The following is a 26,440-nucleotide window of genomic DNA, read 5'->3' as shown; positions in this document are numbered from 1 at the left end:
TAGAGGGGCGATTCCGGAATTGGATGGAGGAACATCTAAAGCTGAACAAACGCCATGCCAAGGAGGGAAGGGCCAGCACTTCGGAAGCCTCTCTGGTCATACCAGTCCTTGTTCTCCATAGTCTTCCGGAAGAAAGGGATCTGGGAGCCAGAGAGATGTCTCGCGGCGCTAGGAAGGCAGGTTGGGCGGTGACGCTCTGGCCCGACGTTGACGGCTTCTCTGTGGCTCCTGGACGACCCAGAGAGGGCTGGCTCAGCTAGTCGGGGCCTTGGGAAATCTCTGATTCCATGCTTTGGGCTTTTCCTTATCAGGCTCACCTCTGCTTTATCTCTTGCTGAGCTTTCCAGGCGCGGCAGCAGCTCAGGAGGTTTCTAACCTGAGCTCTTATTGCTGCAGCCCAGCCTGTGGCATCCTGCATTTCCACCTTTTAGGTTCAGCTTCTCCCTTTGACTCCAGATGGCCCTTCCCTGACCCCTCCTCAGCCTCTGTCACCCGGAGGCTGCTTTTCCCAGCCAGAGAGATTCAGGTGGCCCAGCGGGTTCGGTGAGAGGGATGTGCATTTTACTGGAGCGCAGAGGAGGCAAGCTGAGGCTCCGGGTTTGGAGGACGGGATGGAGAGAGGGGATGAGTAGAAAACTCGAGAATGGTGATGCCATTTGTAACCAAATGCAAATCCTGGCTCTGCTACTTACTCATGCTGTGATATTGGGCAAATCAACCTCTCTGTGATCTTGGGCAAGTCTTGTAACTTCTCTGTGCCTTACTTTCCTTATCTCCAAAAAGGGGATAAGAGGCCTGGCACAAAGAGTGTTTTCTAGTATTATGTAACTTAATTAAAATGCTCAGGACAGTGCTTTTTACAGAATAAGTGCTCAGTTTAAAATTATTGGATGGGACCTTATTGGGTGGGACAAGATGGACTGGTTGGGGCAATGACAAAGCTGACTTGTACACTTTTTTCTCCTTCCTTGTAAAGGCCCTGCCCCTTGGGCCTCCAGCATTTCTCGCTTGACCTCCTGTACTCTGCCCTTGATGTTCCTAGTTACTCACCTCTCCTCCACAGAGCCACAGGCCAAGCCATGAGGCCTAGTTCCTTGCCCAAACCACCCTCCCATGGCCTCTGACCCAGGACCAGAATCTCACTGATGTGGTAACACAGCAGTGGGCTGGGAGATAAATGGACACCTTGAATCCGAGGAGCAGCAGGACCAGGTAAGGGTCCATCTGAAAGTCATGATCACCATACCATGGGGCACAATTTCCTCCTCCTCCTTGTCCCCCTGTTCCTTGGTCTCTGTCTTTCTTTCCCCTGGAGCCCTGAGCTCACACACTGTGTTTTCCTGTCTCTCCATCTTAACTGGGTTTCTGTCCCTCTCTTTCTCTGGGACATTCTTTGGCACATATTATCTGGTGCTGTTGTTACTCTGGGTTGAACACTAGGTACATTGTTTGACAGTAAATGAACCTCTTCCTCCATTTATCTCTAGCAAGCTCAGTCCCTATCTCCTTCAGCATGTGTCTTTCTCTCCACAGTTCTGTCTTTTTCTAGGTCACCTGATATTCTTGCCTTGATTTCTTTCAGTTTCACCATGTCTTTGCTCTCTCTGTCTCTGTCAGCATCTTTGCTTTCAGTCTTTTGGTTTAAGTTCCTTGCAGCCTATGGGCCTTCTACATTCTCTCCCTCCCTCACTCCTGATCTAGAGGTCTCTCTCCTGTGTCTCTGTCTTGCCATGTAATTGGGTCACTCACTGGGCAGTTATTTGTGTCATGCTGCCCCCACTCTGGTTTGGGCCCAAGTACAGTTTATGAATTAATGAGCCTTTCCTCCCTGGTTTTCATTCCAAAAATGTCTGCCCCCATCTCTCTCTGTGTCCGTCATTTTCAGGGTTTTCTTGTGTCCTGACCTTGCATACTCTTAATTCTACTGTCTTTATCCCTGCTTTTCTTTCTATCTGTCTCTCTGACTCTCTGTAACTATCTGAAAAAGAGACAACACTCTTTCCAACTCTCTTATTGCCTCTGACTCTGCTTCTCTTTTACTCTTTTTGCATATCTCTGGATCTTTGTTACCTGTGTTAGAGTCCTCTACCTGCAGCTAAAGATGTCCTTTCCGATATCCCTTATCTTCGTAAAGTCAAAGAATGGGCGGGGCGGGCTCACTTGCCCTTAATAAAAATGGCGACAGGATCGCTGGCTGTACGGCCGTGAAGCCGCCCCTGCTGCGCTTTTGCCCTCACCTAGAATGGCGGCTGATCTCGCGAAGCGCGATACCCCGCCCAGTTCTCTGGCGGCAGGCCCCTGCGCCAAGCTCGCAAGTCGGATGGCCCAGCCCCTGCGCGTCCTTATTGGTGCGGTTCAGGCCGGCTGCGCCACCATTGGCTGAGGGGATGCACACCCTCCCCCCTCCCCTAGGTCTGATGGGGGCGGTTGGTGCTGATTTGAGGGGGCTGCTTGGAGGAGGACCTGGCGTGTGAGAAGGGTCCGGGGGTCGGGGCAGGGACCCGAGTCTGGAGGACTGAGGGACCAAGAGGAACGGATACGCAGGCCCAGGATTGGGGTATCAGGGGTGTGGGATGGAGATGGAGAACCAGAACCAGGACTGAGGGATCCGGTAATGAAAACCCAGGTCTGGAACTGGGTTCTGGAAATGGGGTGGGGATGGAGGCCCGGACCAGTAGAACCGGAGACAGAGACGCAGGCTTAGGATTAGAGGGACCTATGAATGGAGACCCAGGTCCTGGTGCGGGGTACCTGGAGGGTGGGGAGAATGGAGACCAAGCCAGAGACCTGGGGACGTAGGGATGGAGGCTCAGGCCCAGGGCTGAGGGAGATCTAGGGCTCTGTGCCTAAGACTGTTTTGAGGTGGGGGGGGCGGTGCAAGTTTAGGGGTGGGGCCTGAGGACCTTCTAAGGGTAGGAGGCAGAGGTAGCTCCTGAGAGTGAGTCCACAGATGGGGGTGTGTCTGGGGCAGTTCTGAGCCTGGGGAAGGCCAGAGGCAGGACTGATAAGTGGCTGGGTGGGTGGGGCAGTGAGGAACAAAGGTGAGCTGGAAGGAGGAGGCAGAAACTGGGCAGAGGGCAGGGGGAAGGGACCTCAGGCCCAGCTCCCACTCTCTCCCTGGAGAGCAGGCGGCCAGACGCCCAGGTCAGTGCTTCAGGCCCAGTTCTTGGCCTCTGTCCCTTGCAGGTGTCTGCATGTGGCTCCTTTACCTCGCTGACCCCTTAGTCCCTCCAAGTCACACCCCTTTCTCAGTCTCTCCAGCTACTACATCCCTTACCTCCTGCCTTTCCTGTCTGCTCTTTCCCTCCTTTCTAACTCTGTTGTCTTTCTGACCCTCAGAGGGCCCCCTAGAGCCCCTAAACTCTCACTCAGCTCTCTAAGTATCTTTCATCGTACTAGGTTTCATCTCACTGAAGCTATCTGTCTCCTCTCAGTGTTTTCCTGGCTCTCAGACCTTACCCCTCTTTTTCTCTGTGTCTGAGTGTCTCTTGTTACTTTATCTAGTGATGACTCTGTGGGTATGTGTTGTGTTTTTCTCTGTCTTTGCATGTCTATTCATGTATCTCCACCATCCTGATCTCTTTCCTCTGCATAATTTTTCCCTGAAGCCTTTATCACCCAACATGATTCTTATTTGATTTATCTTGCTTTCCTGTCTTCTGATTAGAATATAAACTCCACGAAGGCAGGGATTTTTGTCTGTTTCATTCATTGCTGTGTTTGCTGGGCCCTGCTCTATGATTGGCACAGAGAGAGTACTGAATAATTATTTGGGAAATGAATGAATGTTTGCATGCCTGGGTGTGTACCCTCCAGGATATGGGCCTCCTGTCCAACTGACCTCTGCCCTGGCTCCTCAGAGCCTTCCCACATTTGTCAGGTCCTGTCTCTGGTGCGCCATCTTGCCTGTCAGCACTCTTGGTTGTCTCCTCCTATCCACAGGCCCTGCCCCTGCTTCCCTCTGCCCACTGTGGGGGTCCTGGACTCTGACTCCCACCCTCCTTCCTCCCCACAGAGGCCAGACCAGGAGCTGACCTGGAGCTGGGGACACAGGCCTAGGAGTGCCCTGGACAGGGCAGAGGCCATGGCCCCCCCACCACCACTGGCCGCCAGCACCCCACTCCTGCATGGCGAGTTTGGCTCCTACCCAGCCCGTGGCCCACGCTTCGCTCTCACTCTCACACCACAAGCCCTGCACATCCAGCGGCTGCGCCCAAAGCCTGAAGCCCGGCCCCGGGGTGGCCTGGTCCTGCTGACCGAGGTCTCAGGCTGCTGCACCCTGCGGAGCCGAAGCCCCTCGGACTCAGCAGCCTACTTCTGCATCTACACCTACCCCAGGGGCCGGCGTGGGGGCCGGCGCAGAGCCACACGCACCTTCCGGGCCGACGGGGCAGCCACCTATGAGGAGAACCGCACTGAGGCCCAGCGCTGGGCCACAGCCCTCATGTGTCTGCTGCGCGGACTGCCACTGCCTGGGGACGGGGGTGAGGCACTGGGCAGCCTCTCTGTCCTCAGGCTCCCTCGATGTCTCTGCGGATCTCCCTCTGTGGGCATCTCTGTCTCTGCTTTTCTGTGTGTCTGTCTGTGTGATGTGTCTCTGGGTTTGTACTGAAAGAGCGATACACAGACAGGGGTGAGCTACAGAAGGAACGAAATCCCAGGCAGAGAGCAATGATTTGTGTCTGCGGCTCTCTCACTGAATTTCCATCTCTGCCCCCTTCCCCCTTCCGTGGGTCCCGACCCCAGATGAGTCAGAGGCTCCCGGGCTGGTGAGAGCAGCAGACAGAGACGTGTTCAGTCACCACCCATGGTGACAGGCACTCATGGAGATCCCCTAGGGCATCTCGAGCCCAGAGATTGCGTCTAACCCAGCTGTGGGGGTCAGAGAAGGCTTCTGGGCAGAGCCCCGTCCCCCCTCTCCACCCCCAGGGTACTCAGTTGGCCCAGAAAGGTAAAGGTTCAAGGGTCCCCATCTGTTGGCCTTTCTTGGTCCTCCAGGATCCTGCCTGCTGCCTAGGGGCCCTAAGGGCTGGTGACAGTGAGAGGGCCTTGCATAGTGGAGTAACCTGATCCCGGGTTCCAGGTGTTTGGGGTTGAGGAAAGTGGAAACCACAGCTCCCCTTCCATCTCCCACACATGGATCCAAAGGGCACTGGAATTAGACACCCAAGCCCTGCCTTTGTCCCAGCGCCTGGGAGGTGGGGCGGGGCTGTTTACCTGGCCTGAGCAGGTGAGGCTGGGGAGAAGAAAAATACTTTTAATTACCGCCAGGCTCCAATGCTGGCCCTCCACCAGTTCCACTGGAGGCTATTTGAAGTTACTGTTTCTGATGTGAGGGGCCTGGGTCCCTGACCTGTGTAGACTCCTTCCCCTCTCTCTGCAGAAATCACCCCTGAGCTTCTGCCAAAGCCGCCCCGATTGCTCCTATTGGTCAATCCCTTTGGGGGGCGGGGCCTGGCCTGGCAGTGGTGTAAGAACCATGTGCTGCCCATGATCTCTGAAGCTGGGCTGTCCTTCAACCTGATCCAGACAGGTAAGGGCAGGGTCAGGATGGAGGTGGGAGCTGGGGGCTAGGACTCTTGAGTCCTGGGGAGTGGTGATGGGTGGGGGTGGGACAGCGGGTCTCACTGCCTGGTTCCCCACATTAGAGCGACAGAACCACGCCCGGGAGCTGGTCCAGGGGCTGAACCTGAGCGAGTGGGATGGCATCGTCACAGTCTCAGGAGATGGGCTGCTGCACGAGGTAGGGCATGAGTGCCCCGCCCGAAGCCTGAGCCCTGGGGGACTGCGGAGGCCAGGACCAACGCCTGGTGTCTGGTCTCCTGCCCTTCAGGTGCTGAATGGACTCCTGGATCGCCCGGATTGGGAAGAAGCTGTGAAGACACCCGTGGGCATCCTCCCTTGCGGCTCTGGCAACGCACTGGCAGGAGCTGTGAACCAGCATGGGGGGTAGGTGGGAGGAGCCCTCCTGGGGTGATGGGCCTGGCACAGTTGCCCCACACCTTCCCGTCAGCCCAAAGAGTCCCACTGTCAGTCACGTTGATCAGTCTGACTGCAGCATGCTCCCCACACCCTTCCTGGATGTTTTTGCCTGTCATGTTCCCAGCTGTATCCCTAGTGCCTAGAACTGTGCCTGGCACATAGGAGGCACTCTGTGGATGCTTATGGAATGAAAAACCTGACAGGAATCCTGGCCCAGTAAGGAGTCCATGTGGAGGTGGCCAAATGGCTGTGGGCAGGCCCAGGACGTGGCCTGCCTGGTTTCCCCCAATGTCTGCTGCCTGTGTGTTTTTCCTTCCTGCCTTGTGCTGTTTCCTCTTTCCCAATGTGTCCCTCCATGTCTGATTGTGAAGGTTTGAGCCAGCCCTGGGCGTTGACCTGCTGCTCAACTGCTCCCTGTTGCTCTGCCGGGGTGGTGGCTGCCCACTGGACCTGCTCTCGGTGACGCTGGCCTCCGGCTCCCGCTGTTTCTCCTTCCTGTCTGTGGCCTGGGGCTTTGTGTCAGATGTGGACATCCAGAGCGAGCGCTTCAGGGCCCTGGGCAGTGCCCGCTTCACACTGGGCACGGTCCTGGGCCTCGCCACACTGCACACTTACCGTGGACGCCTCTCCTACCTCCCTGCCACTGTGGAACCTGCCTCGCCCACATCTGCCCATGGCCTGCCACGTGCCAAGTCAGAGCTGACCCTAGCCCCAGCCCCAGCCCCACCTGTGGCCCACTCACCCCTACATCGCTCAGTGTCTGACCTGCCCCTGCCTCTGCCCCAGCCTGCGCTGACCTCCCCTGGCTCACCTGAACCCCTGCCCATCCTGTCTCTCAATGGTGGGGGCCCAGAGCTGGCCAGGGACTGGGGTGGGGCTGGGGATGCTCCACTGTCCCCGGACCCACTGCTGCTCTCTCCCCCCCACTCCCCCAAGGCAGCTCTACTCTCACCCATCACTGAGGGGGCCCCGGAAGTACCAGCATCCTCTGGGTTCCCGCCTCCTACCACTGATGTCTCAATAGCTGCCTCTCCTGGGGGCCCACCTGACCACCTTCTCCCTCCTCTGGGCACTCCATTACCCCCAGGCTGGGTAACACTGGAGGGGGACTTTGTGCTTATATTAGCCATCTCACCTAGCCACCTGGGGGCTGACCTGCTGGCAGCCCCCCATGCGCGCTTTGACGACGGTCTTGTGCACCTGTTCTGGGTCCGCAGTGGCATCTCTCGGGCAGCTCTACTGCGCCTTTTTCTGGCCATGGAGCGTGGGAGCCACTTCAGCCTGGGCTGTCCCCAGCTGGGCTACGCCGCGGCTCGTGCCTTCCGCCTTGAGCCGCTCACGCCCCGCGGCGTGCTCACGGTGGACGGGGAGCAGGTGGAGTATGGGCCGTTGCAGGCGCAAGTGCATCCGGGCCTCGGTACACTGCTCACTGGTCCCGCAGGCTGCCCTAGGCGGGAGCCGTGAACCCAATCCTGTTTGGAGCCCGCGGGGGCGGGGCCTGAGCGAGGGGGCGTGGCGTGGCTGCTAGAGGTAGGGCAAAGGGCACATCGGTCCTGAACCGTTCTCAGGATTGCGCCCTCCCCTAGGGGACCAGAGGTGATGCTGGAGGGTGTCCTGAATTCCAAGGGGTGGAGGTCCTCATGGTCACGGAGGAATGGGCTCTCCCCAAGGGTAGTGCCTGATCAACTAGGGCGGGGCTCACTCCAGACCCTCACCTCCGGCCTGTAGGAGGCCAGGTCGGCTGAGGGCGGAGCCTTACACATCGTCCAGTGACGCGACCTGGAATGTACGGGCTGGGGAGGCCTTAGGTAATTGGCCAGTCAGGGCCCGGTTAGTACCCTGCCCACTCCGGTGCCTCCACTAAGCTGGCCAATCAGCCCAGGAGGGGCAGGTTCCCCGGGGCCGGCACTCCGATTTGCACTAATGTTCCTCTCCCCGCAGGTGGGGGCGGGGAAGTTCGTTTCTCCTGTCTTCTGTCTCCCGTGCGTCCCCTGGCCCCAATGTTCAAAGCAATTGAAAAGGTCTATGCAATAAAGGCAGTCGCTTCATTCCTCTCAGGCCCTTGCCCCTTCCTCCATCCGGCAGCCCGTGGGAGGGATCGGATTCTGGGCACTTCCAGCAGCTCCTGCCTTTTATGGACCCAAGCCCAGGCCTACCCATGGACCGGGGCCAGTGTGACCCGCTGGCCTTGAACTGGGGCCAGGGCGCTGCCTCCTCCCCCACGACAGCTGGCTCCGGGGTTCTCAAGATTTATTCAGGATCGTGTTAACGGAGGCGGTGGGAGGATGTGGTCCCCGACGTGCCCGGGGCACACACAGAGGACCCTCCCCGCCCCCGTGAGGGAGGGGGGAGGCTCGCTTTTTCTTAAAAATATAAATGTATTTATCTGCATCATCACGTCCCTGGGGAACCCAGCTGGCCGGCCCGTGGACCACAGGGCGGGGAGGGAAGACGGCGGCAGGGCGCAAGTCTGAGCGAGGTGGAGAGCTCCGCCTGGTGGGGGTGGGGGTGGGGGCGGCCTCACAGGGCTCCGTGTTGGGCCTGGTATCGCGACAGCACAGCGCGGTAGTGGGACAGCTCCTGGCGCACCGCCACCACCTCCTGCCGCAGCAGGGCGTTCTCCTTCTCCAGGAAGGCCGCCCGCACCGATATCTGGTTCTCCTTGAGCCTCCGGGCGTCGCGGGACCGCTTGGCCGCCTCGTTATTCTTGTACCTCCGGCTCCAATACTTCTCGTCCTAAGGGATGGGAAAGCACTGAGGTCCAGACGGGGCCCAGCCCCAGCGAGAGAAGCGAGGAACAGCTTTGCTGGTGCCTTTAAGGACAAGAGTCCATCTAAGAGAGCCCTGAGGCTGCTTCTCACCCAGCAGTGGGGCCCAAAGGATACCGGGTCTCCCCTGCGTGGGTACCCAAGGGTCTGCCCTTGAAGGGCCCTGGTTGCTAAGGAGAGCAGGCCCCTAGCAACAGGCATGAGATAGCATCCCACCCCAAGCAAGTCAGGTTCAAGTCTCTGCTGTGCAAAGCAGACGAGCTCTCATTTGACAAAGGGCCTGCAGTTAGCCCCTGGTTTGCTAAAGATGCTTGTTCCCTAGCAACAAGGCCTTCAGGGTCTGAGGGTTTCTCCCAGTGAAAAGCACTGCCCTATACATCACCTTTCCAGATCCTGTTTGCTAACGAAAGCCTAGGCTCCCAAGTGATGGAGTTTGGTGTCCCATAAAAATTCTCTCAGAGCTGGGCCCTTTGACCTGGTTGCCAAGGCAACCTCATCCCTCCTCAGCAAACAAAAGTGAGGTCTAAGTGGTCCCAATGACCACAGCCAGTCTCTGACCCACTGGCTTTGAATAGAGGCCAGGGAGCTGCCTCTTCCCTAACAGTCCCTGGTTGCAAAGGGGTCTACCTGAGACCTCCCCGCACCAGCTTTGGAATTGGTGGCAGAGGAGGACCACTCCTCAGTAACAAAGGCCACCCAAAGCTCCAAAAGATGCCCCTCCATCCGCATTTCATTAAAGTCTAGTCCCTGCTTGCTAGGGTCAAACCAGTCCCGAGCAACAGGGTCCTGTGGCAGGAGAAACCGCCTGTCTAGATTTGGGGTATAGGGCAGTACTCACTGCTTCAAGTAGTTGTGTCTTACACAAGGGCATGGCAAACTCTTGTGTGAGAAGCCCAGGCACCTCTTGTTAGGGAAGACCTCAGAACTGGCAAAGACAGAATTCTAGAGACATGCAGTCACTGTCCAAAGCACCCCAAATCAGAATGTGGCCCTAGCGGCTAATGGACACCTGAGGCCTCTCACCAGTAAGTAGTCCAGGCCCAGGAAACAAGGCCCAGAGGGGCTGGCAAACTCTTCATCCTAGTCAGATGTAATCACGCTGAAGGATGTCCTAAATCAGAGATTAAAGGGCCAACCCCAGCCTGGTTGGCTGCTCAGAAGAAACCAGCTGATACCCCATTCCTAAGGGATGCTGTCCTTAGCATCTGGGCCTGGTAGAGCCTGAAGCCTGCTCCAGTGAGGGTTTTGGCGCCTCCTAAAAGAACCTCTAAGCCTATACAACTGGCCCAGCAGGGCTGGCTGAGTCTGAGTCCCACAGTGATACCATTTGCACAGTCTCAAACCCAAACCTCCGCCCCCTGTGCAGCCCGTGGCCAAGGTCCTTTGCTGTAGGTTAGGAGAACGTGAGAGCTAATCCGAGCTAAGCCCAGGCCTGACTCTGAGAAAAGGGCCATCCCTGCCTGTGGGGCTATGCCCTCAAAGCCTGTGTCCCACACCCAGTGATGCTCACCTTCTGCTCCTCTGGCACCTGGATCTTCCGTGCCTTCTTCATGATTGGCTGGGGCTTAAGCTCCTCCTCTGAAAAGCGATGTCTCCGAGGGTCAAAGGTCTCATGGCCGGGAATGCTGGACAAGGCTAAATCCGCTGGGTCAGGTTCAAAGGTCATCAGCACCTCCACGGTGTCTGGGTCCACAGGGCTGGGTGTGTCCCGAGAGGTCAGGCCTTGGGGAAACAGAGTGTGCCGCCTGAGTGTGTATTTATTGGGGAGAGGGTTCCCAGAGGCTACCCCCTGCTTAGGTATCATATCCACCACAAGGAAGGCCCTTACAGGGTCCAACATAAAGCCCACCAGGGATCAACCTCCCTAATATAAAATATGAAGGTTCTGTAAGCCACAAAGATACTTAGAAATCATGGAACCAACTCCATTTTTACACAGGGAAACTGAGGCCCAATCACACGTGATTTACCCTAAGTAACACAGGAACCTGGGCTATTGCTTCTAAAACCTCAGGACTTCAGAGTCACAGTGTTACATTCTTTTTTATAGTCTACCCTTCTTAACTGAATCATCAACCAAAGCTAAGACCCCAGGCTGTTCAGGAAAAAGGAATTTAATGCAACGAAAAGACCTCAAGTCAGCTTCATAAAAGGTACTAGCTGGGAAGAGTTAGTGACGTGAATAAATGGCTCTGAGGTTCCGGAAAGTTGGCTCCCGAGGAAGGGCGGCCTGTACCTTTAAGAGCGAGCAAGCCGGGGCCAACTGAGGACACAGGTTCAGGGCCGAGTCACGTGCCGGCGCCTGCTTTCCCGCCCCGCCCCCTGCCGCCACAGGCGCCCTCACGTTCCCCAGCCCCGCCCCCTCCCGCGTGACCGCGCGTGCGCGAAGCGCGAAGCATGGAGGAGGGAGGAGAGGGCTCACGTGGCGAGGGAATGTGCTGCTGGGAAAGGGAGGGCACTGATTCGGCCCGAAGGTCGGACCAGGAGCAGGTGGGTCCAGGAATCCCCCACCTACAGTCCGCACTTGGGGACCCCAAGGTGCCCGAGGGAGCACACCTTTCCTCTTGCTCTTTGGGGGTGGTCTCTCAGCTCGAACCTCTCAACCTCGGAGGATCCAGACCCCTCTGCTCTCGGGAGAACACTCGAAAAGCAGCCCCCGGATCTTCTCCTCAGGCCCCCAACGCCCTCGCCACTAGGATATATATGATTTGGGGGTCCCAGGCCCTTGGGTCCTTGCCCCAATAGAAGATCTAGAATGAAAATCCTTTCTGAAGGACTCCGGTACCCAGGTCCCCAGCCCCTCTCTACTGTGGAACGCAGGAACCAGGGCTGCCAGTCCCTTATGTCCTGGGGAAACAGAAGCCTGTGCCTGGCCCTCGCCTTCTCCCAGTAGAGAGCGAAGGAGCTCTGGTCCTACCCAAGTCCCACTGATTCTGGGCCCAGATTCTGGGGCATAGTCCACTCCCCAATTAATAACTCCGGTGTTCTGGAATCCCAGTCCCGGCTCTTCGAATATCCAGACCCTTTATCCTCAACGTCCCACATAAAAGTCCACACACTACTTCACCTAGTCTCTGATCCGTTAGGGGACACAGAATCCGGACTCCTCTCCCGACATATCCCGATTAGGAGATTCAGAATTGGGGTGAGCAGCCCCAGTACCACTATCCTGGCCCCCAGTGTCGCACAGACCCGCCCTCTGGAGTCCAAGCCCCGCCCAACAAGGGCCCTGCCCCGCCCCCGCCGTCGCACCTGCTCGGTGGCCGCCGGCGGCCCCGAGGGCAGCCCTGGCGGGGGCGTGCCCCGGCGAGGAGCGAGGGGAAGCCGAGCCGCAGGAGCCGGGCCCCGGGGAGGGTGCGGGCGTGCGCACGGGTGAGGGAGCTGGCGACGGGCCGCTGGGGGGCGGCGGGCTGGGAGGGAGCCCGTGCTCCAGCAGGAAGGCGTCCAGGTCCACGTACTCCACGTCGCCGAACGGCAGCGTCCGCTCCCACAGTAGCGGCGCCAACAGACCTGGGCCAGGCGCGGTCCCCGGGCGTCCCCGCGGGGACCCGCCGCCCACCACCGCCCCAGCTGAGGCATCCGCCGGGCCCGCCGTCTCCAGGCCCGGCCCCGGGACCGCGGCTGCCGGCGGAGCCGCCTTGCGCTCCTTTTCCTTCAGGAGACCTGCAGGCCAGGGAAAGACCGGAGAGAGTGGGGATAGAAGAGGAAGACAGAGATGAAGAAGCGATTCCGAGTGGAGAGAGACACGAGGAACAAGGGGATAGAGACCCACACAGCAGAGATCCGGAGAAATAGGGGACAGAAGGGAGGTGAGGGAGAGATCGGAGAGAGAGGGCAAGGATCCAGAGAGAGGAGGGGACACAGGCTCAGAGAGGGAGAGAGACCCAGAGAGGAAAGACGGAGATGGGGGCGGCAGGCCGAGAGAGGCACAGAGGGATAGAGACTCAGAAAGAGGGGAGGGCAGGGATGCAAAGAGGGAGATGGGGACAGAGACCCAGAAAGGGATAGAGACACACAAGGGGGACAGAAGTTCATACAGATGTAGGTGGAGAGTTGGGCAGGTGAGAGAAAGAATGACAGCTCTGTAATTCCTCTGTAATCTGTCCCCTTCCTTGAGCACTGTACCCCTTTCTCCCCGCCCCCACAATCTGTAAGGGGCAGGAAGGGGCTCTATTCCTGGGGCACATTCCTCATCCCTAGACTCCATGTGACCCCAGGAGGCCCCGCCCAAGCCCGTGTAACTACCGTGTGAGCATCCGACACACCCCCTCCCTTCTCCCTGGACCCCAGAGGTCCAGATTCTCGGAACCAAAAGGAAGAGGGTTCTAGGGCTTAGTCTTGGGTCCTTGGGGTGGACGGGTATGAGAGAGCCAGGACTTTGGGGTACTGAGTGATCTAGGGGCCCCAACAACTAAGTATTTGAGTAGATAAAGGTTGGGAGGATGGACTCTTGGCACATAAGAGGTAACTGCGGGACACCCCTCCCCCAGCAGTTGAGTCCCTAAGAGAGTAGTTTCTGAGCTGGGCGAGGTTGGGGCTAGAACTCACAGCTGGCTGGCTCTTTGGGCTTGCTGGTCCCCTGCAGAAGGCTCCGCAGCCCAAGTAGCGCTCCCCCGCCAGGGGGGGCCCCGGCCGGGCCGCCCAGCAGCAGTGGGGCCGGGGTCCTGTCGCTCACGGGCCGCGCCATTGCCGGGCACCTGCCGGCAGGCTCACGGGCTCATGGAGAGGCGAAGAGCTGGCCTGCCAGTCAGCGGCACACTCCTGTGGTTCGGGCGAGTGTCTGCCCAGGGGCGGGCGAGCGTAGCTTGCAAGCCTCCAGTATCCAGAACACTGCAAATCCTAGGAGCGACGTGTTTTTGCTGTCCTCGGTGCAGAAACGTGCAACTCAAGAGGGTCCCAGGAGACCATACAGTCTGGGTGAGGTGTGATTAAATCAGGCGACCGGCTCTTTGCAACCGAGGGTTCAAGAGGACACAAGGCGCTCCTTCTACAAGGTGGGCGAGCCTGGCTCTTGCAAAATCTGCAGCTCTCTCCACGGAAGGAGCTTTGCAATCTGTACCGAGAGGTGTGCGCGGAGGGGCGGGGGAGAGGGCAGGAGGAGGTGGCCGCCTTGAGGCGTGGCCAAAGCAAACTTCTTTCGCGGAAAAAAAAAAAAAAAGAAGCCAAACCAAAACACCCGACGCCACAGCGCTCACCCCTCCTCTCGGCCCCCGCCCGACTCTAGGGCCCTGCACTCCAGCCGCGTGCCTCCCTCTGGCTCAAAGCGCAGGCCAATCACGTCTCGACCCCTCGAGATGTACAGCCAATGGGACCCCTGGATCCTCCAAGGCCGAGGAGTGAGAGAGGGGCTCAGTGCGTGAAGTTACCTTGCCTTTTGGAGGGAGGCGGGACCCTGACCTACATTTACCCAATGGGAGACAGCACTGGGGGCGGGACTGTGACCCAGTTCGGACCAATGAGGCAGGCGAGAGGGGGAAGCACATGGCTCTGCGCGTGCTGCCTGACTTGGGGGGGTAAGAGGCTGGGGGATGGAGGGGTAGAACGCCGCTTAAAGGAGCCACATACCGAAATGACTGTTCTGGGAAACAGGAAGGAAAAAACCGAGTTGTGGGGTTTAGGAAGAGGGATATTGGTTTCTAGAAGAAGGCTGCTATTCTTTAACACCCAGATGTTTCCCCACGGCGCCTAGAATCAGACCACTGAGATACAGGAAGTATTCTGTCCCTTTAATAGCTTTGTTTTGGAGGTGACTCCCCTCCCCTTGTGAGGAGGCTTGGGAAAGGCCGGCGCAATCCTCGATGACGAGTCTCAGCGACCATGGGGGGCACCATCCACTGTAAGATGACACCGGTGAGGGGGGCGTTAGTTTAGGGCAAGATAGAAAGGAGTGCAGGAGGCGTGCAGGGGGCGGGGATTGGGCCGCTCAAGGCTCTACCACAGGCTGCGAAGGGGGAACCAGAGTGTACCAGGTTGAGAAGTTGAGGGAAATGGTAAGATTCTGGCACGGGGCTAAACCATAGGAAGGCAGGAGGAGAGTGGAAAAGGGACTCGTTTAAGCTTTAGGCAGAACTATGTGAAGGTATTCATGGGGATATGTGGGCTGTACCATGTTGAGAAGACAAGAGAGGTGAACTTTAGATCAGTGGGCTGAACCAAGAGGAGGCAGTAAGGAAGTGGGTTGTACCATGTTGATTCTCAGTAAGGGGGATGTCAGATTATGGAACAGCTACGGTTGTACCACATGGAAACAGGGAAAAGGATTCGCGGCGTACCATTTCGGAAAGCCATAGTAATAAGAACCACGGACCAGTAGTTGATCGTACCACAAGGAAGCCAGGGGGCTCGGGTTAAACACCAAGTTGCAAGTTGCAAGCAGTGAAGAGGAAAGACAAATCAAGGACCAGCAATGGTCTATGATGGGAAGGTGGGCTGTACCACGTTGACACAAAGAGGGAAGGCTGAGAGGGCGAGCGAGAGCTCAGGAGGCTGGATCACACGGAAGCAGCAAAGGGGAAGTAAGGACTGTATCATATTGAGACACCAAGGGGAGACACAGAGGCGGGTTAGACCAAGACATGGAAGGGGTTGCAGACTGGATCATACCATGCAAGCGGTAGTTGGGGCCTCGGCAACGCCTCTCGGGGTGCCGGGGGTCCCTGTTGCCCCTCAAGGCCCTGTGGGCCAAGGGCTGCAAGGGCCGGCCGTTACCGCTGAGGCTCTGGAAGATCTGGGACGGAGGATTCTGGCTCAGGAGTCTCAGGGAGTGCATCTGCCGTGGAAGTGGGGTGGGAAACTCCGAGTGAATAATGAATGGCCCTGGTGACGTCACAAGGAAACCCCGCCCCTGGGAGCGAGTGGGCGGGGTCTTGCTTAGTCCCACCCGACCCCCAAGGGTTGTCAGACCCTCGAATCGCCGCCTCTAATTCCCTGTCAATGCGGGGTGAGGGGCGGTTGGAGGGTAGGTGAGGCAAAGCGACACCTAAGCCAGGGAATGGATTGGGGTGGCAGGGATGGGGGGAATGGGCCTACGGGTTCACCTGGAGGGAGGTGATATTGAGGGCCCTGTCAATGAGGATCCAGGTAACAGTCTCCGAGCAGGGTGGGGTGCTGAGAGAGCCCTGATAGGTGATGAAGCCAAAGGATTCGGGGAATAGGAGCTCCAGGCTGAGGTCTTGAAGAAAGTAGGCATCATCTGCGGGAATAGCAGGCCAGAGTGAAGAGGGGTGCCCCTGCTGAACTCCCCTTCTGTGCACATCCCACCCCTACGCCCCAATGCCCAGGGACTTACTCTTGTAGGAGATGCGGGTGATGGTGTCACGGTTAAGGAGGCGGCTGAGGAATGGGTTTGAGCTACCAGCCACCTGTGTGGAGGTCTGAGGTGAGGAGACAGGAACCCAGAAGTCCAAGCCCCCAATCCCTTTCTCCTCCAGGACCCAGGAGTCTGGGCCACCCTCTCAGAGGCCCTCTTCTCAGACCCCAGGTTCCAGCCCCTCTCTCCCTCCAAATGTTGCCTGGGCTCACATTGACAAAGAGGCTGAGAATGGCCAAGCCATTGGGGCCCCGGGAGGCGGCGCTGAGGTTCCCGTAGAGTTCTTGGTTGAAGTGGATGAGCTGCACCTGGGAAGGGAGCAAAGCGAGTGGGGTCCTCCAGCAGAATGGAGGAGAGAGAATGGGTACAGCTCTGAGTTGTTGAGGTTAAGGATTAGTGCTGGGGGGCAGCTCTGTGGAAGGAGGATGGGGTGAAGAGGGGAGGTGGGAGGAATTGGGTCGACTCAGGGTGAAAGTCGAGGGTTAGAGGTTAGTGGCCGCCACCTCAGCAGAGAAACCCTGATGGTTGATCTGGTGTTCAGAGCCAGCTCCATCCCGTGCTCCAAACAGCAGCCGCAGTTCGCTGAGTCGGTGGCTATAAAGGAGGGGCCCCCCAGACACGTTGACCACGGGCCGGGGTGCGGGCAGGAAGGAGACATGGCGACCGGTGTTGTACAGGGTTCCCCGGAGCTGTGGGAGAGGTGGAAGCCTTTATGGGGACACACAGAGAAAATCTTTTCCCTACTGTTTTCCACTCCTACATTTCCCGCTGCCAACGACCATTTAGTTTGAACACTAAAGTCTTGCCAGGCTCTGTGCTGATCCATGGTAGATGCCTAATACTGGTGAATATATTTAATTAACAACTAGTTATTGAGCTGCTACTTTATGACACAGATTCCAGGAAGAGAGCAATGAGCAAGTACACAAAAATTCTGGGCCTCCTGGAGCTTCTGTTTGAATGGAGGAGAGACAGACAATAAATACTGAATCACAGAAGTAAGTGCTTAATTAATTACATCCTGTGCTCATGCTGGGAAGAACTGGGAGTTCTGAGAAAGCAGAATGGGAAACCCAGTCTAGATTGGGGTGGGGGTGGGGTGTCAGGAAAGGCTTCCATGAGGAATTGACATTTGAATGGAGCCAGGAAGGATAAGGCGGGGTTAGCTGCAGGGAGCAGGGAGAAGAGCATTCCACAAGATGGAACAGCAAATGCAAAGGCTCTGAGGTGGCTTGTTTTAGAAGCCAATGGACCAGAGCTCAGTGAGCCATGGAGAGAGTGGTGATGGGAGCCAGATGGTGCAGAGCCTTGTGGGCAGTGATGGAGTATTTTGTGTTTTTATTTAAATAATTGAATATATATAACACACTTGGCACAATGCCGGGCACATGGTAAGTACTATATAACTGTCTGCTGATATTACTTATCCTAATAGGATTTTTGAGCAGGAGAGTGGTATGGTCTGGTTTGCATTTCAAAACATCTCTCTAGCTGGAGATGGAGAATGGATTGCAAGAGGCAGAGAAGCAGGCCATCAAGGATGCTATGGCACTGGTCCAGGAGCAAGATGGTGACAGCAGTGGAGGGACAAGAAGTGAAGGATATTTAGCAGGGAGACCAGAAAAGACATGATGGGAAGTGGCAGTGAGGGAGAAAATGGGATAGGAAATAACTCTGAGGCTTTTGACTGGGGTGGCTGAGTGAAGGATACTGCCAACTCTTAGAAGAAACGGTATTGCAAAGTGGGCAAGAGCATGGATTCTGGGACCATACTGCCTGGATTTGAATCTCAGCCCTAGCACTCTCTAGCTGTGTGACCTCAGGCCAGTAACTTAACCTCTCTGTGCCTCAGTTTCTGCATCCATAAAATAAGGGTAATAATAGCACCTATTTCATGGGGTTGTTGTGAGGATTCAAGGATTTATCAAGTTTTAAAACAGTGCCTGGCACAGGAAAAGGTCTATTTTACCATTGTTTCTAAGAGATGGGAAAACTAGGGAGGATAGACGAATAGGTAAGCCATTTTAGACTACAAGGCACCTCATCTCCACCTAGTGTGTAGGCAGGCCTCTTTCCCCAAGACTAGCCTCACAACTTAATGCCTCACCCCCCCACCCCTACTCATGCCTAGTCCCCATGGATTCTGTAGCCCCTCCCACCAAGCTCCTTACCTTCTCTCCTCCAGTGCTGAGTCTCAGCGGGGGCAGAAAGGGGTCATAAAGGACCCTCTTCAGCTCCACATCCACGGGGCTCTGCCGCTTTCCTACGGCACACAAACTCCAGGCTGCATTCACCAGGCCCCAGAAGGGAGGCCCTGAGAACAGGGGTGTGGCAGGCAGGAAAGGGAGTCAGAAATATGGACCAGATGCCAATGCTGGCATCTGATGGGAAGGCTGTGGTCTGGACTCCTGGATCCCAGGAGATGGAGAGCTGGAAATATGGACTCCTGGCTCTGAGGGAGGGGACTCGAATCCAGAATCTCGGGTCCTAGAAGAATCTTGGAGGAGTTTCCTAAGACCCCACCCCCACCACTCTCCAGCATCTCCAAGCCTCTCTTTGATCAAACCTATATTAAATCGTCATTGGGGAAGGAACTACAACTCCCAGCAGGCCCAGCGGTTGCCAGCCTACCAGTCTTCTGCCGGCCTTGCCAGAGGCCATGGGAGTTGTAGTTCTCTCAGTCTCCCTTGTCCCACAGCTGGATAATGAAGGTACTGGGGAGGAGTTGCAAGAGAGGCCTGGATCAGGCGGGGAACGGGACCGCTGAACCCCTTGGTCTCAGCTGGAACCAGGATCTACCTGCCTCTTTCCCTGCAAACACGCACGCACTCTTCCACCCCCATACTCCCTTGCCTTCCACTCACTCCCACTCACTACTTGAAATGCACATGTATAATGTCCCACTCCGTTCAGAGGCTGGGTCTCCGGAGGCAGGGAGGAAGGGGCTGGGACTCCTGGGTCCTGGGGCAGGGGTGGGAGGAGAGGGCTCCTGAGTCTCAGGAAGAAGGCGCCTGCAGCCCAGACTCCTGGGTCCCCGCCCTGGCTGCACCTGGCACGAAGTTTCCCTGGAGATTATCCTTGTAGCTCCACCAGTCCTCAGGGTCAGGTGCGGGTCCGATGTGAGCTGGGGAGAGAGCAGCCTGAACCCCTCTCCTTGGCATCCCCACCCCCACCGCTCCCTCAGGGGCCCCTGCCCCGACCCCCAGGCCTTACCTGCCGCCCCCAGTGCGGCCCAGAGAACCAGCGCTCCAGGGGCGCTCAGGCGAGCTGCACCCCCCATCCCCAGGAGACCTCTGGGCGACCCCTTCCCAATGCTCTGGACCCCCTCTCTCAGCTCTGTCCCCTCTTTCTGGAATCCTGTCCTTCTAGGACCCCCAGCCTTCCTCTCCTCCCCACAGGGAGTCCCAGTTCCCTAGCTACTAAAGCAGCCGGGGTGGAGAAACCCCCACCCCACCTGCCCCCCCTTTTCCTCCTCTCTGAGCCTCTCCTGCCTCTTTCCCGAACCCTCCAGCCTCCCTCTCCCTCCCGACCTTCCTTCTCCTCTCTCTGCCTTCTGCTTCTCCCTCCAGCTACCTCTTGGTTTCTAATCCACACCCTCTTCTTGGCTCTCTTTTCCTCAAGCTCCCCCAGCCCCCTAACTCCGTACCCCACCCCACTGCTCTCACCTGCTTCTCCTCCTCCCTCTCCCCCTTCTCTGCTCCTGCCTCTTCCTTCTCCCTTCTCTCCCCCTTGTCCTCCCCACTCTCTCCCTCTCGGTCTCCAGCTCCTCTGTCTCCCCCACCTCCTCCTCTCCAGCCTCTTCTCTCTGTTTCTCTGTGCCTCTCTTCTGTTTCCTCCCTTCCTCCCTCCTCCCTCTCCCTCTCTTCTCTCTCTGGGTGTTATTTAATTTTCTGTCGTTGTTTGGGGTGTGGGGGGGTCCTCACAGCAGTGAACCCTCCTCCTCGGGTTGGCGTGTGTAGGGGTTGGTGTCTAAGGGGCAGGATGGAGGGGTCGTTGAAGGGCTAGTCCCCACTCCCACCCGCGCTGGGGCCATGGGGGCGGGGGTGGCCCCGGACACCTGGGGCCCAAGAGCTGGCAGTTTCCATCCTCCGCAGAAGGCGGAAGGGGGGGCGCTTAAGGTGGAGCTGGGAGAGTCCTCGTTGTCTCCGTGCTCAGGGCCGTTGGCCCCGGAGGATCGGGGGTCTCCCAGCTCGCGGGGGCCCGGGTCAGAGGCTGCGCCAGCGCCTGCAGCCCCCGCCCGAAGCATCACTCGGGCCTCGGCCAGGGGCTCCCTTAACCCGGCTGACGGATCCCCTGGGAGACTGGAGTGCGGTGTGGGCCGCTGACCAGGAGGGGGAGGCAGAGACCTGGAAAGGGAGAGGGAGGTGGGAGGAGGAGCTGGGAAGGCAGAGGCAAGAGAGCAGAGGTGAGGTCAGAGAACTGCGGAGGCTTGGAGAGGGTAAAGGAGCTGAGCTAGGTATGGAGAGAGGAGGGAGGGAGAGCCAGGGAAGAGATGAGGGGGCGGGGGCGGCGGCGGTGGGGGCAGGAGGAAGAGAGACTGACTCACATACCTTGAATGAAAGAGATGCAGAAACTGATGTACACAGAGAAGAGACACGTAGAGACCCCCAGAATGAGAGGGTAAAATACAGAACGAGACAGATACAGAGGGAGGCAGAGAAAGAGAGACAGAGACACGCAGAGAGACAGAGACACAAACTTAGAGATAGAAGCAGAGAGACCCAGAGACAGAGAGAGACCCACAGAGCACTTAAGAGATGGAACAGCAAGATGCCAGGCAGGAGGTATGAGAGGAGAGACAGAAACAGAAAATAAGATCTAAAGACAGAGATGCATAGAAACACACACCTCGTGCACGGGGCACAGAGAGGAGGAGACAGAGAAGGAGGCAGACACACATGCACATCTACATATAGAGAGACTCATGCAGAGGAAGAGGTACCAGCACACACCAACAGACAGACAGAAACAGAGACCCAGATACAGAAACACTGACATAAGGGGAGATACTAAAGAGGAATCAGGAAGACAGAGGCATTCAGAGGTAGAGAATTGGAAATGGACACTCAAGGACACATGATGTAGGGAGACAGACACCCAGAGAGAGGCAGAAATAGAGAGACACAGAGAACACACAAGAAAGAAAAGTTTGTATTCATTTTCCATTGTCACGTAACAAATTACCCTAAAACTTAGTGGCTTAAAGCAACACTGAATGTCTCAGTTCCTGAGGGGTAGCAATTAAGGAGCAGTTTAGTTGGGTGGCTCTGGCTCAGGTATCAACAGAGAAGTCAGGGTCTCTCATGAGGGTGCAGTAAGCTATTGGCCAGGGCTGCAGTCATCTGAAGGCTTGACTGGGGCTGGAAGATTTCTTCCAAGCTCCCCTACACGGTGCTTGGCAAGAGGCCTCAGCTCCTCACTACAGGGCAGCTTGACTGTCCTCACCACATGGCCACTGGCTTCTCCCTCAGATTGAGTGACTTGGGAGAGAGAGAAGGTGTCTTATATGACCTAATCCCGAAAGTCACACAAAATCACTTCTGCTTGATTCTGTTCATCAGAGGTGTGTCACTAGGTCTGCCCACACTGAAAGGGGAAGTGATTAGGCCTCTGCTCTTGAGCAGAAGTATCTCAAAGACTGTGGACTTATTTTAGATACCATCACAGGTAGGGGGAGGAAGAGAGAGAGCAATGGAGAGAGATAGACTCTTAAAGTCCCAGGATACTTAGGTGTCAGTAAGAGAGTCATTCAGAAACACAGAAATGGATCACGAGAGACACTTGAGGACAGAGGGACCTCTGGAGACTGGAAAAAGAGACAGGACAAAGGAACAGAGGCAGTAATCATTACAGCAAAAGCATCTGGCACATAAAGCACCTGCTATATACCAGGTAAAGTTCTGAGCACTTTCAATGAACCCACTGATGTAATCATCACAGCCACCCTATGAAATACAGGATGTTATTTTCACATTTTATACATGGGGAAACCAAGTCTCAAGAGGCAGAAGCAACCTGCCCAGAGTTATATAGGTAGGAAGCACAGAGAGATGAAGAAAGTATGATGGAGACATCTGTGCAGAGAAATGGGGAAGCGGCAGGAAAAGCCTGGCAGAAGAATCCAGCTCATTGGAAAAAAATCAGTAGAGGAAGGGGGGAGGTGGCAAGATGGCAGAGTAGAGAGACTCTCAGCTCACCCTCTCCCACAAATACACCAAGAATTATATCTACAAACCCACAGAATCGCACAGAACACATACTGAAGTCTGGCAGAGTGTCTCTTTCTTAGAAATACAGAAGGATTCTCGCAAAACCTGATAAACAATTTCATACTATATAACAGGGAACTATAGTCAATATCTTGTGGTAACTTATGGTGAAAAAGAGTATGAAAATGAATGTATGTCTGTTCATGTATGACTGGGGCATTGTGCTGTACACCAGAAATTGACACAACATTGTAAGCTGACTATATTTCAATAAAAATATATATATATATACAAAAAAATCAGTTAGAAATAGCAGTACCCTGACTGAGGGTTTCCTAGATACCAGGGCTATACCATGCACTCTGTAGGCTTCATTTATTCTCGAAATTGCCCTGAGAGATGGGGGCTAATTTTAGCCCAATTATACAGATAGAACCCTGAGGCTCAGAGAGGAGTGTGACTCATCCAAGATGTCAGGGGTTGAATGGTGCCCCCTCCAAAAAGATCTCTCCACCCAGAGCCTGCGAATAGGAACTGATTTGGTGAAAGGGTCTTTGCAGATGTAAATAAGTTAGTGATCTTGAGGTGAGATTACCCTACATTATCCAGGTGTACCCTAAATCCAATGACAAGTGTTCTTTTAAATGAAAGGCACGGGGGAGGGTGGGGAGGGTGTAGCTCAGTGGTAGAGTATGTGTTTAGCATACACAAGGTCCTGGGTTCAATCCCCAGTATCGCCATTAAAATAAATAAGTAAATAAACCTAATTACCCCCCACAAAAAAAAAGAGGTGGGGAGGATATAGCTCAATTGGTAGAGTGCATGCTTAGCATGCACGAAGTACTGGGTTGAATCCCCAGTACTTCCATTAAGTAAATAAATAAATAAACCTAATTACCTCTCTCTTCAAAAAAAAAAAAAAAAGAAAAAAAGGCACAGATAGCAAGGATTCATTGTGTAGCACAGGGAACTATGTTCAATATCTTGTAATAAATTATAATAGAATCAGAAAAAATGAATATATATACACATATGTATGTGTAACTGAAGCACTTTGCCATACACTTGAAACTAACATGACATTGTAAATCACCTATACTTCCATTAAAAAGAAAGGCAGAAAGAGATTTGAGACAGGAGAGATAATGATGTGAAGACAGAGGCAGAGATTGGAGTGATGTGGTCACAAGCTAAGGACTGCCAGAAGCCACCAGAAGCTGCAAGAGGCAAGGAAGGATCCTGCCCCAGAGTCTTTGGAGGAACTATGGCCCTGCCCACATCTTGATTTCAGACTTCTGGCCTCCAAAATTGAGAGAATAAATTTCTGTTATTTTCAGCCATGCAGTTTGTGGTAAATTTTTATAGGAGCCTGCCCCAGGGATTAGGGGAGATAATGAGAAAAACATGGAAGTCATTAGAGGGCGAGACAATGAAGGAACCAGAGACACACAGAGGGAGAGGAGACAGACTGACCCTGTAGGAAGAGCAGGCTCTACCTGTGCTTTGGCTCTCCTCCTCCAGGAAGCCCTCCCTAACCTTCAAGCTGGATCTGTGCCTCCTGTGGACCTTCCCAATGCCCTGTGCTATCTCCATTAGAGCACAGATCTCATTAGGAGAGGGACTGTGTCCTGTGTGGCCTCCCTCGAGGGCCCAGGCCTGACCCCTCTCCAGGGTCATCACCCAGCATAGAGCACAGGGGCATCCTCAGGAGAGAAATCTGGCTGGACTGAATGAGACAGTGCACCTGGTACTTCTCCCGAGCAATTTTGGCCCCTCCTGTCTGCCTGGGAGACACTTGGATTTCCTGCAAGTCCTCACCTCCTCCAGGAAGTCTTCCCTGACCTCCCAGGCTGGGCCCTGGGCTGCCTGTTATTACACAGTATACCAGATGTGACTGTACCCACGTTTCTCCTCTACCCCACCCTCCCAAACTGGGAGCCTCTCTAGGACAAGTCTGGGAGACCTACGTCTCCCTTAGTAACAGCCATCCCATAGCTCCCCAGCACCCCTGGACAATGTCCCTACTTCTCAGCTTTTCTTTTCATGATCAAATCCTTCCTCTGTCCTTCAAGACCTATCTCAGCTGTCACTTCCTCTGAAAGAAGTTTCCTGACTTCCAGACTGGGTCAAGGCCTTTTTTGAGCTCTTCCAGTGACCTGAGCCACCTCTGTGCTCATCCATATCACTATCTGTTTCTCACAACGGGCTGACCCTGCCCCTCCCCTGCTCACAGTCCTCTCATGGCTCCTCAGTGCCCCTGGGGAAAAAACGCAGGCCCTCAGCCTGGTCTTAGAGGCCCCACATACCCCTGCTGCCACCAATCTCCAGCCTCATCTCTTTTCTTACCGTACCAGGACCTCTGGCCTCTGGAGCTTTGCACAAACTGGCTTCTAACTGGGCCTTTCTTTCTCCCTCCTCTGCTGGACAAATGCCTACTCAGACTCGTATGCATTTCAGGATTCTGCTCTTCCAGGAAGCCATCAGCAATGCTGAGGTGGGCACGGTCTCTTCTGAGCTCTGGAAGCCATCTGTGCTGCCGCCATTATGGCGCAAAGACAGACTGGGCTCAGTGCCCAGCGGTGGGAGGGAATGGCCAGGCCGGAGGTGGGTCCCAGATGTGGATTTCACGCCTATTCGTCTTGGGCGCTGGGAGCAAAGTTGGGGTCATAAGGAACACATGGGGCTGGCCCCGCTTCTCACTTTCATCTCCTACCTCCCCGGCCCCTGGGTGGGAGGTGGCAGGGCCAGGACTCTCCAGGCCTGTGTGGTTCCCACAACCCTTCTTGGCCTCCTCACCCCTCACTCGCTGCTCTCAACTCCCACTCCCTCCTGGAGCCCAGCAAAATCCTCCTGATCTGTGTTCTCACCTTCTGGGTTTGCGTCTCCTGGGGGATGTGTGGACACCAGACATTTAAATGATAACAGCAGTGGGGGAGGGTAGAGCTCAGTGGTAGAGCGCGTTCTTAGCATGCACGAGGTCCTGGGTGCAATCCCCAATTCCATTAAATAAATAAATAAACCTAATTAGCTCCCACCAAAATAAAAAATAAAAATGAAATAATAACAAACTCAAATGGCTCTTACTCTGTGCCAGGCACTGTTCTAGGCCCATTATGTACACAGATTAATTCATTTCATCCTCATAATATGCCATGTCAGTTATTTCCTATTATCATCACCATCATCCCCGTTTTACACATGAGAAAACTGAGGGACAAGGAGGGATGTGAACCAGGCAGTCTGGCTCCAGAGTCCACGCACTTCATGAAAATGGTCTCCAGAGCAGTGCTGTCCAATAGAAGAAGTTTCTACAATGGCTGAAATGTTCCTTATCTGCTCTGTCCGATATGCTAGCCACCAGCCATAATGTAGCAGTAGTTACTGACGGGATAGCTCAGCTCTGGAGAAATAAGTTTCAATGCTGGCTACTTGCTGTGTGATGGTTGCTAAGTCTCTACTTCTCTCAGTTTCTTTACTAGAGAGGTGGTCAAGGATTCTAGCCAAACCCAAACACATGTGGGTTTGAATCACTGCCCCCATCTCAAGGTGACGTCCCCCAGGGAGCCTCAATTTCTTTATCTGTATAATGGGTACAATAATAGGACCTACCTATTTATTCAACAAATATTTATGGACTATTTATTATGTCCTGAAGGCTCAGGATACAGCATCAAACAAAACAGCCCCAAATCCAAGGTTAGGGCCACAGGAGGTGGGATGAAATGTTATGACCAGACATCATGTACTTCCAACCTCAGCCTCACTTTTCCTGGAAACACCAAAACGCTGCTCTGCCTCATGATGCCCATGTCTGGTTTCTGATTGGCTGACAGCCTGATGTTAGCCAAGTCCATTAATTTCTCCAAATATCCTTTTTCTTCACTTTCCTTGATATCAAAACATCCTATTTAGCTGGGTCCAAGACAGCTCAGCATTAAAAACTGTATTTCCTCTCTCTCTTGTAGCTATCTGTGGTCATGTGACTAAATTCTTGCCAGTAAGATGAGAACAGAGGGGTTGTATAGTTGCCTTTGGAAAACATCCTTATAAATCAGTTGTGTGGGTTTTTTTGGTCTTTAGAGTTGCAGAGGTGTGAATGAGGGAGAATTGTAGGAGGTGAGGTCAGTTACATGGTGGGAGTAGATCGTGTAGGGCTTTGTAGGGCAGAGCAA

At 55.2% G+C, this 26,440-nt stretch overlaps 3 protein-coding genes and 1 long non-coding RNA gene across 15 annotated transcripts; 2 read left to right on the top strand and 2 right to left on the bottom strand.

The window, feature by feature from the left end:
* Window positions 1-28: 28 nt before the first annotated feature.
* On the top strand, window positions 29-8,039 carry SPHK2 (sphingosine kinase 2). 8 transcript variants are annotated; one of them, XM_006208496.4, is made up of 7 exons: window positions 29-180; window positions 1,064-1,212; window positions 4,016-4,484; window positions 5,384-5,533; window positions 5,649-5,743; window positions 5,834-5,949; window positions 6,354-8,039. In XM_006208496.4, the coding sequence occupies exons 3-7, from the start codon at window positions 4,085-4,087 to the stop codon at window positions 7,444-7,446; spliced, it is 1,854 nt and encodes a 617-aa protein (XP_006208558.1). In that variant the 5' UTR covers window positions 29-180; window positions 1,064-1,212; window positions 4,016-4,084; the 3' UTR covers window positions 7,447-8,039. The 8 variants fall into 8 exon arrangements, with proteins under 8 accessions (XP_006208558.1, XP_072822799.1, XP_072822798.1 ...); XM_072966698.1 differs by having other exon boundaries at window positions 43-176; XM_072966697.1 differs by having other exon boundaries at window positions 92-580.
* A 176-nt stretch (window positions 8,040-8,215) lies between these two features.
* DBP (D-box binding PAR bZIP transcription factor) lies at window positions 8,216-14,128 on the bottom strand. 2 transcript variants are annotated; one of them, XM_031681979.2, is made up of 4 exons: window positions 13,299-14,128; window positions 12,003-12,413; window positions 10,261-10,472; window positions 8,216-8,718 (listed from the first exon to the last, which is right to left on the bottom strand). In XM_031681979.2, exons 1-4 carry the CDS (start codon window positions 13,435-13,437, stop codon window positions 8,503-8,505), a joined length of 978 nt encoding a protein of 325 aa, XP_031537839.1. In that variant the 5' UTR covers window positions 13,438-14,128; the 3' UTR covers window positions 8,216-8,502. The 2 variants fall into 2 exon arrangements, with proteins under 2 accessions (XP_031537839.1, XP_072822811.1); XM_072966710.1 differs by lacking the exon at window positions 13,299-14,128 and having other exon boundaries at window positions 12,003-13,288.
* A 327-nt stretch (window positions 14,129-14,455) lies between these two features.
* CA11 (carbonic anhydrase 11) lies at window positions 14,456-24,806 on the bottom strand. Of its 4 annotated transcripts, none has more exons than XM_072966716.1 (9): window positions 24,615-24,806; window positions 19,109-19,183; window positions 18,231-18,373; window positions 16,563-16,748; window positions 16,272-16,367; window positions 16,039-16,111; window positions 15,788-15,942; window positions 15,354-15,519; window positions 14,456-14,584 (listed from the first exon to the last, which is right to left on the bottom strand). In XM_072966716.1, the coding sequence occupies exons 1-9, from the start codon at window positions 24,718-24,720 to the stop codon at window positions 14,559-14,561; spliced, it is 1,026 nt and encodes a 341-aa protein (XP_072822817.1). In that variant the 5' UTR covers window positions 24,721-24,806; the 3' UTR covers window positions 14,456-14,558. The 4 variants fall into 4 exon arrangements, with proteins under 4 accessions (XP_072822817.1, XP_072822818.1, XP_015098412.2 ...); XM_072966717.1 differs by having other exon boundaries at window positions 18,231-18,343; XM_015242926.3 differs by lacking the exon at window positions 24,615-24,806 and adding an exon at window positions 19,273-20,320 and having other exon boundaries at window positions 18,231-18,343.
* LOC140685464 (uncharacterized) lies at window positions 15,613-23,604 on the top strand. Its single transcript, XR_012075434.1, has 4 exons — window positions 15,613-15,708; window positions 16,047-16,128; window positions 16,956-17,057; window positions 23,381-23,604. It is a non-coding gene; the product is annotated as an uncharacterized lncRNA (long non-coding RNA).
* Window positions 24,807-26,440: the final 1,634 nt, after the last annotated feature.

This window comes from Vicugna pacos, chromosome 9 (assembly GCF_048564905.1).
Source record: "Vicugna pacos chromosome 9, VicPac4, whole genome shotgun sequence".
In the NCBI taxonomy this organism is placed as follows: Eukaryota; Metazoa; Chordata; class Mammalia; order Artiodactyla; family Camelidae; genus Vicugna; species Vicugna pacos.
This window is presented reverse-complemented; position numbering and strand designations above follow the sequence as displayed.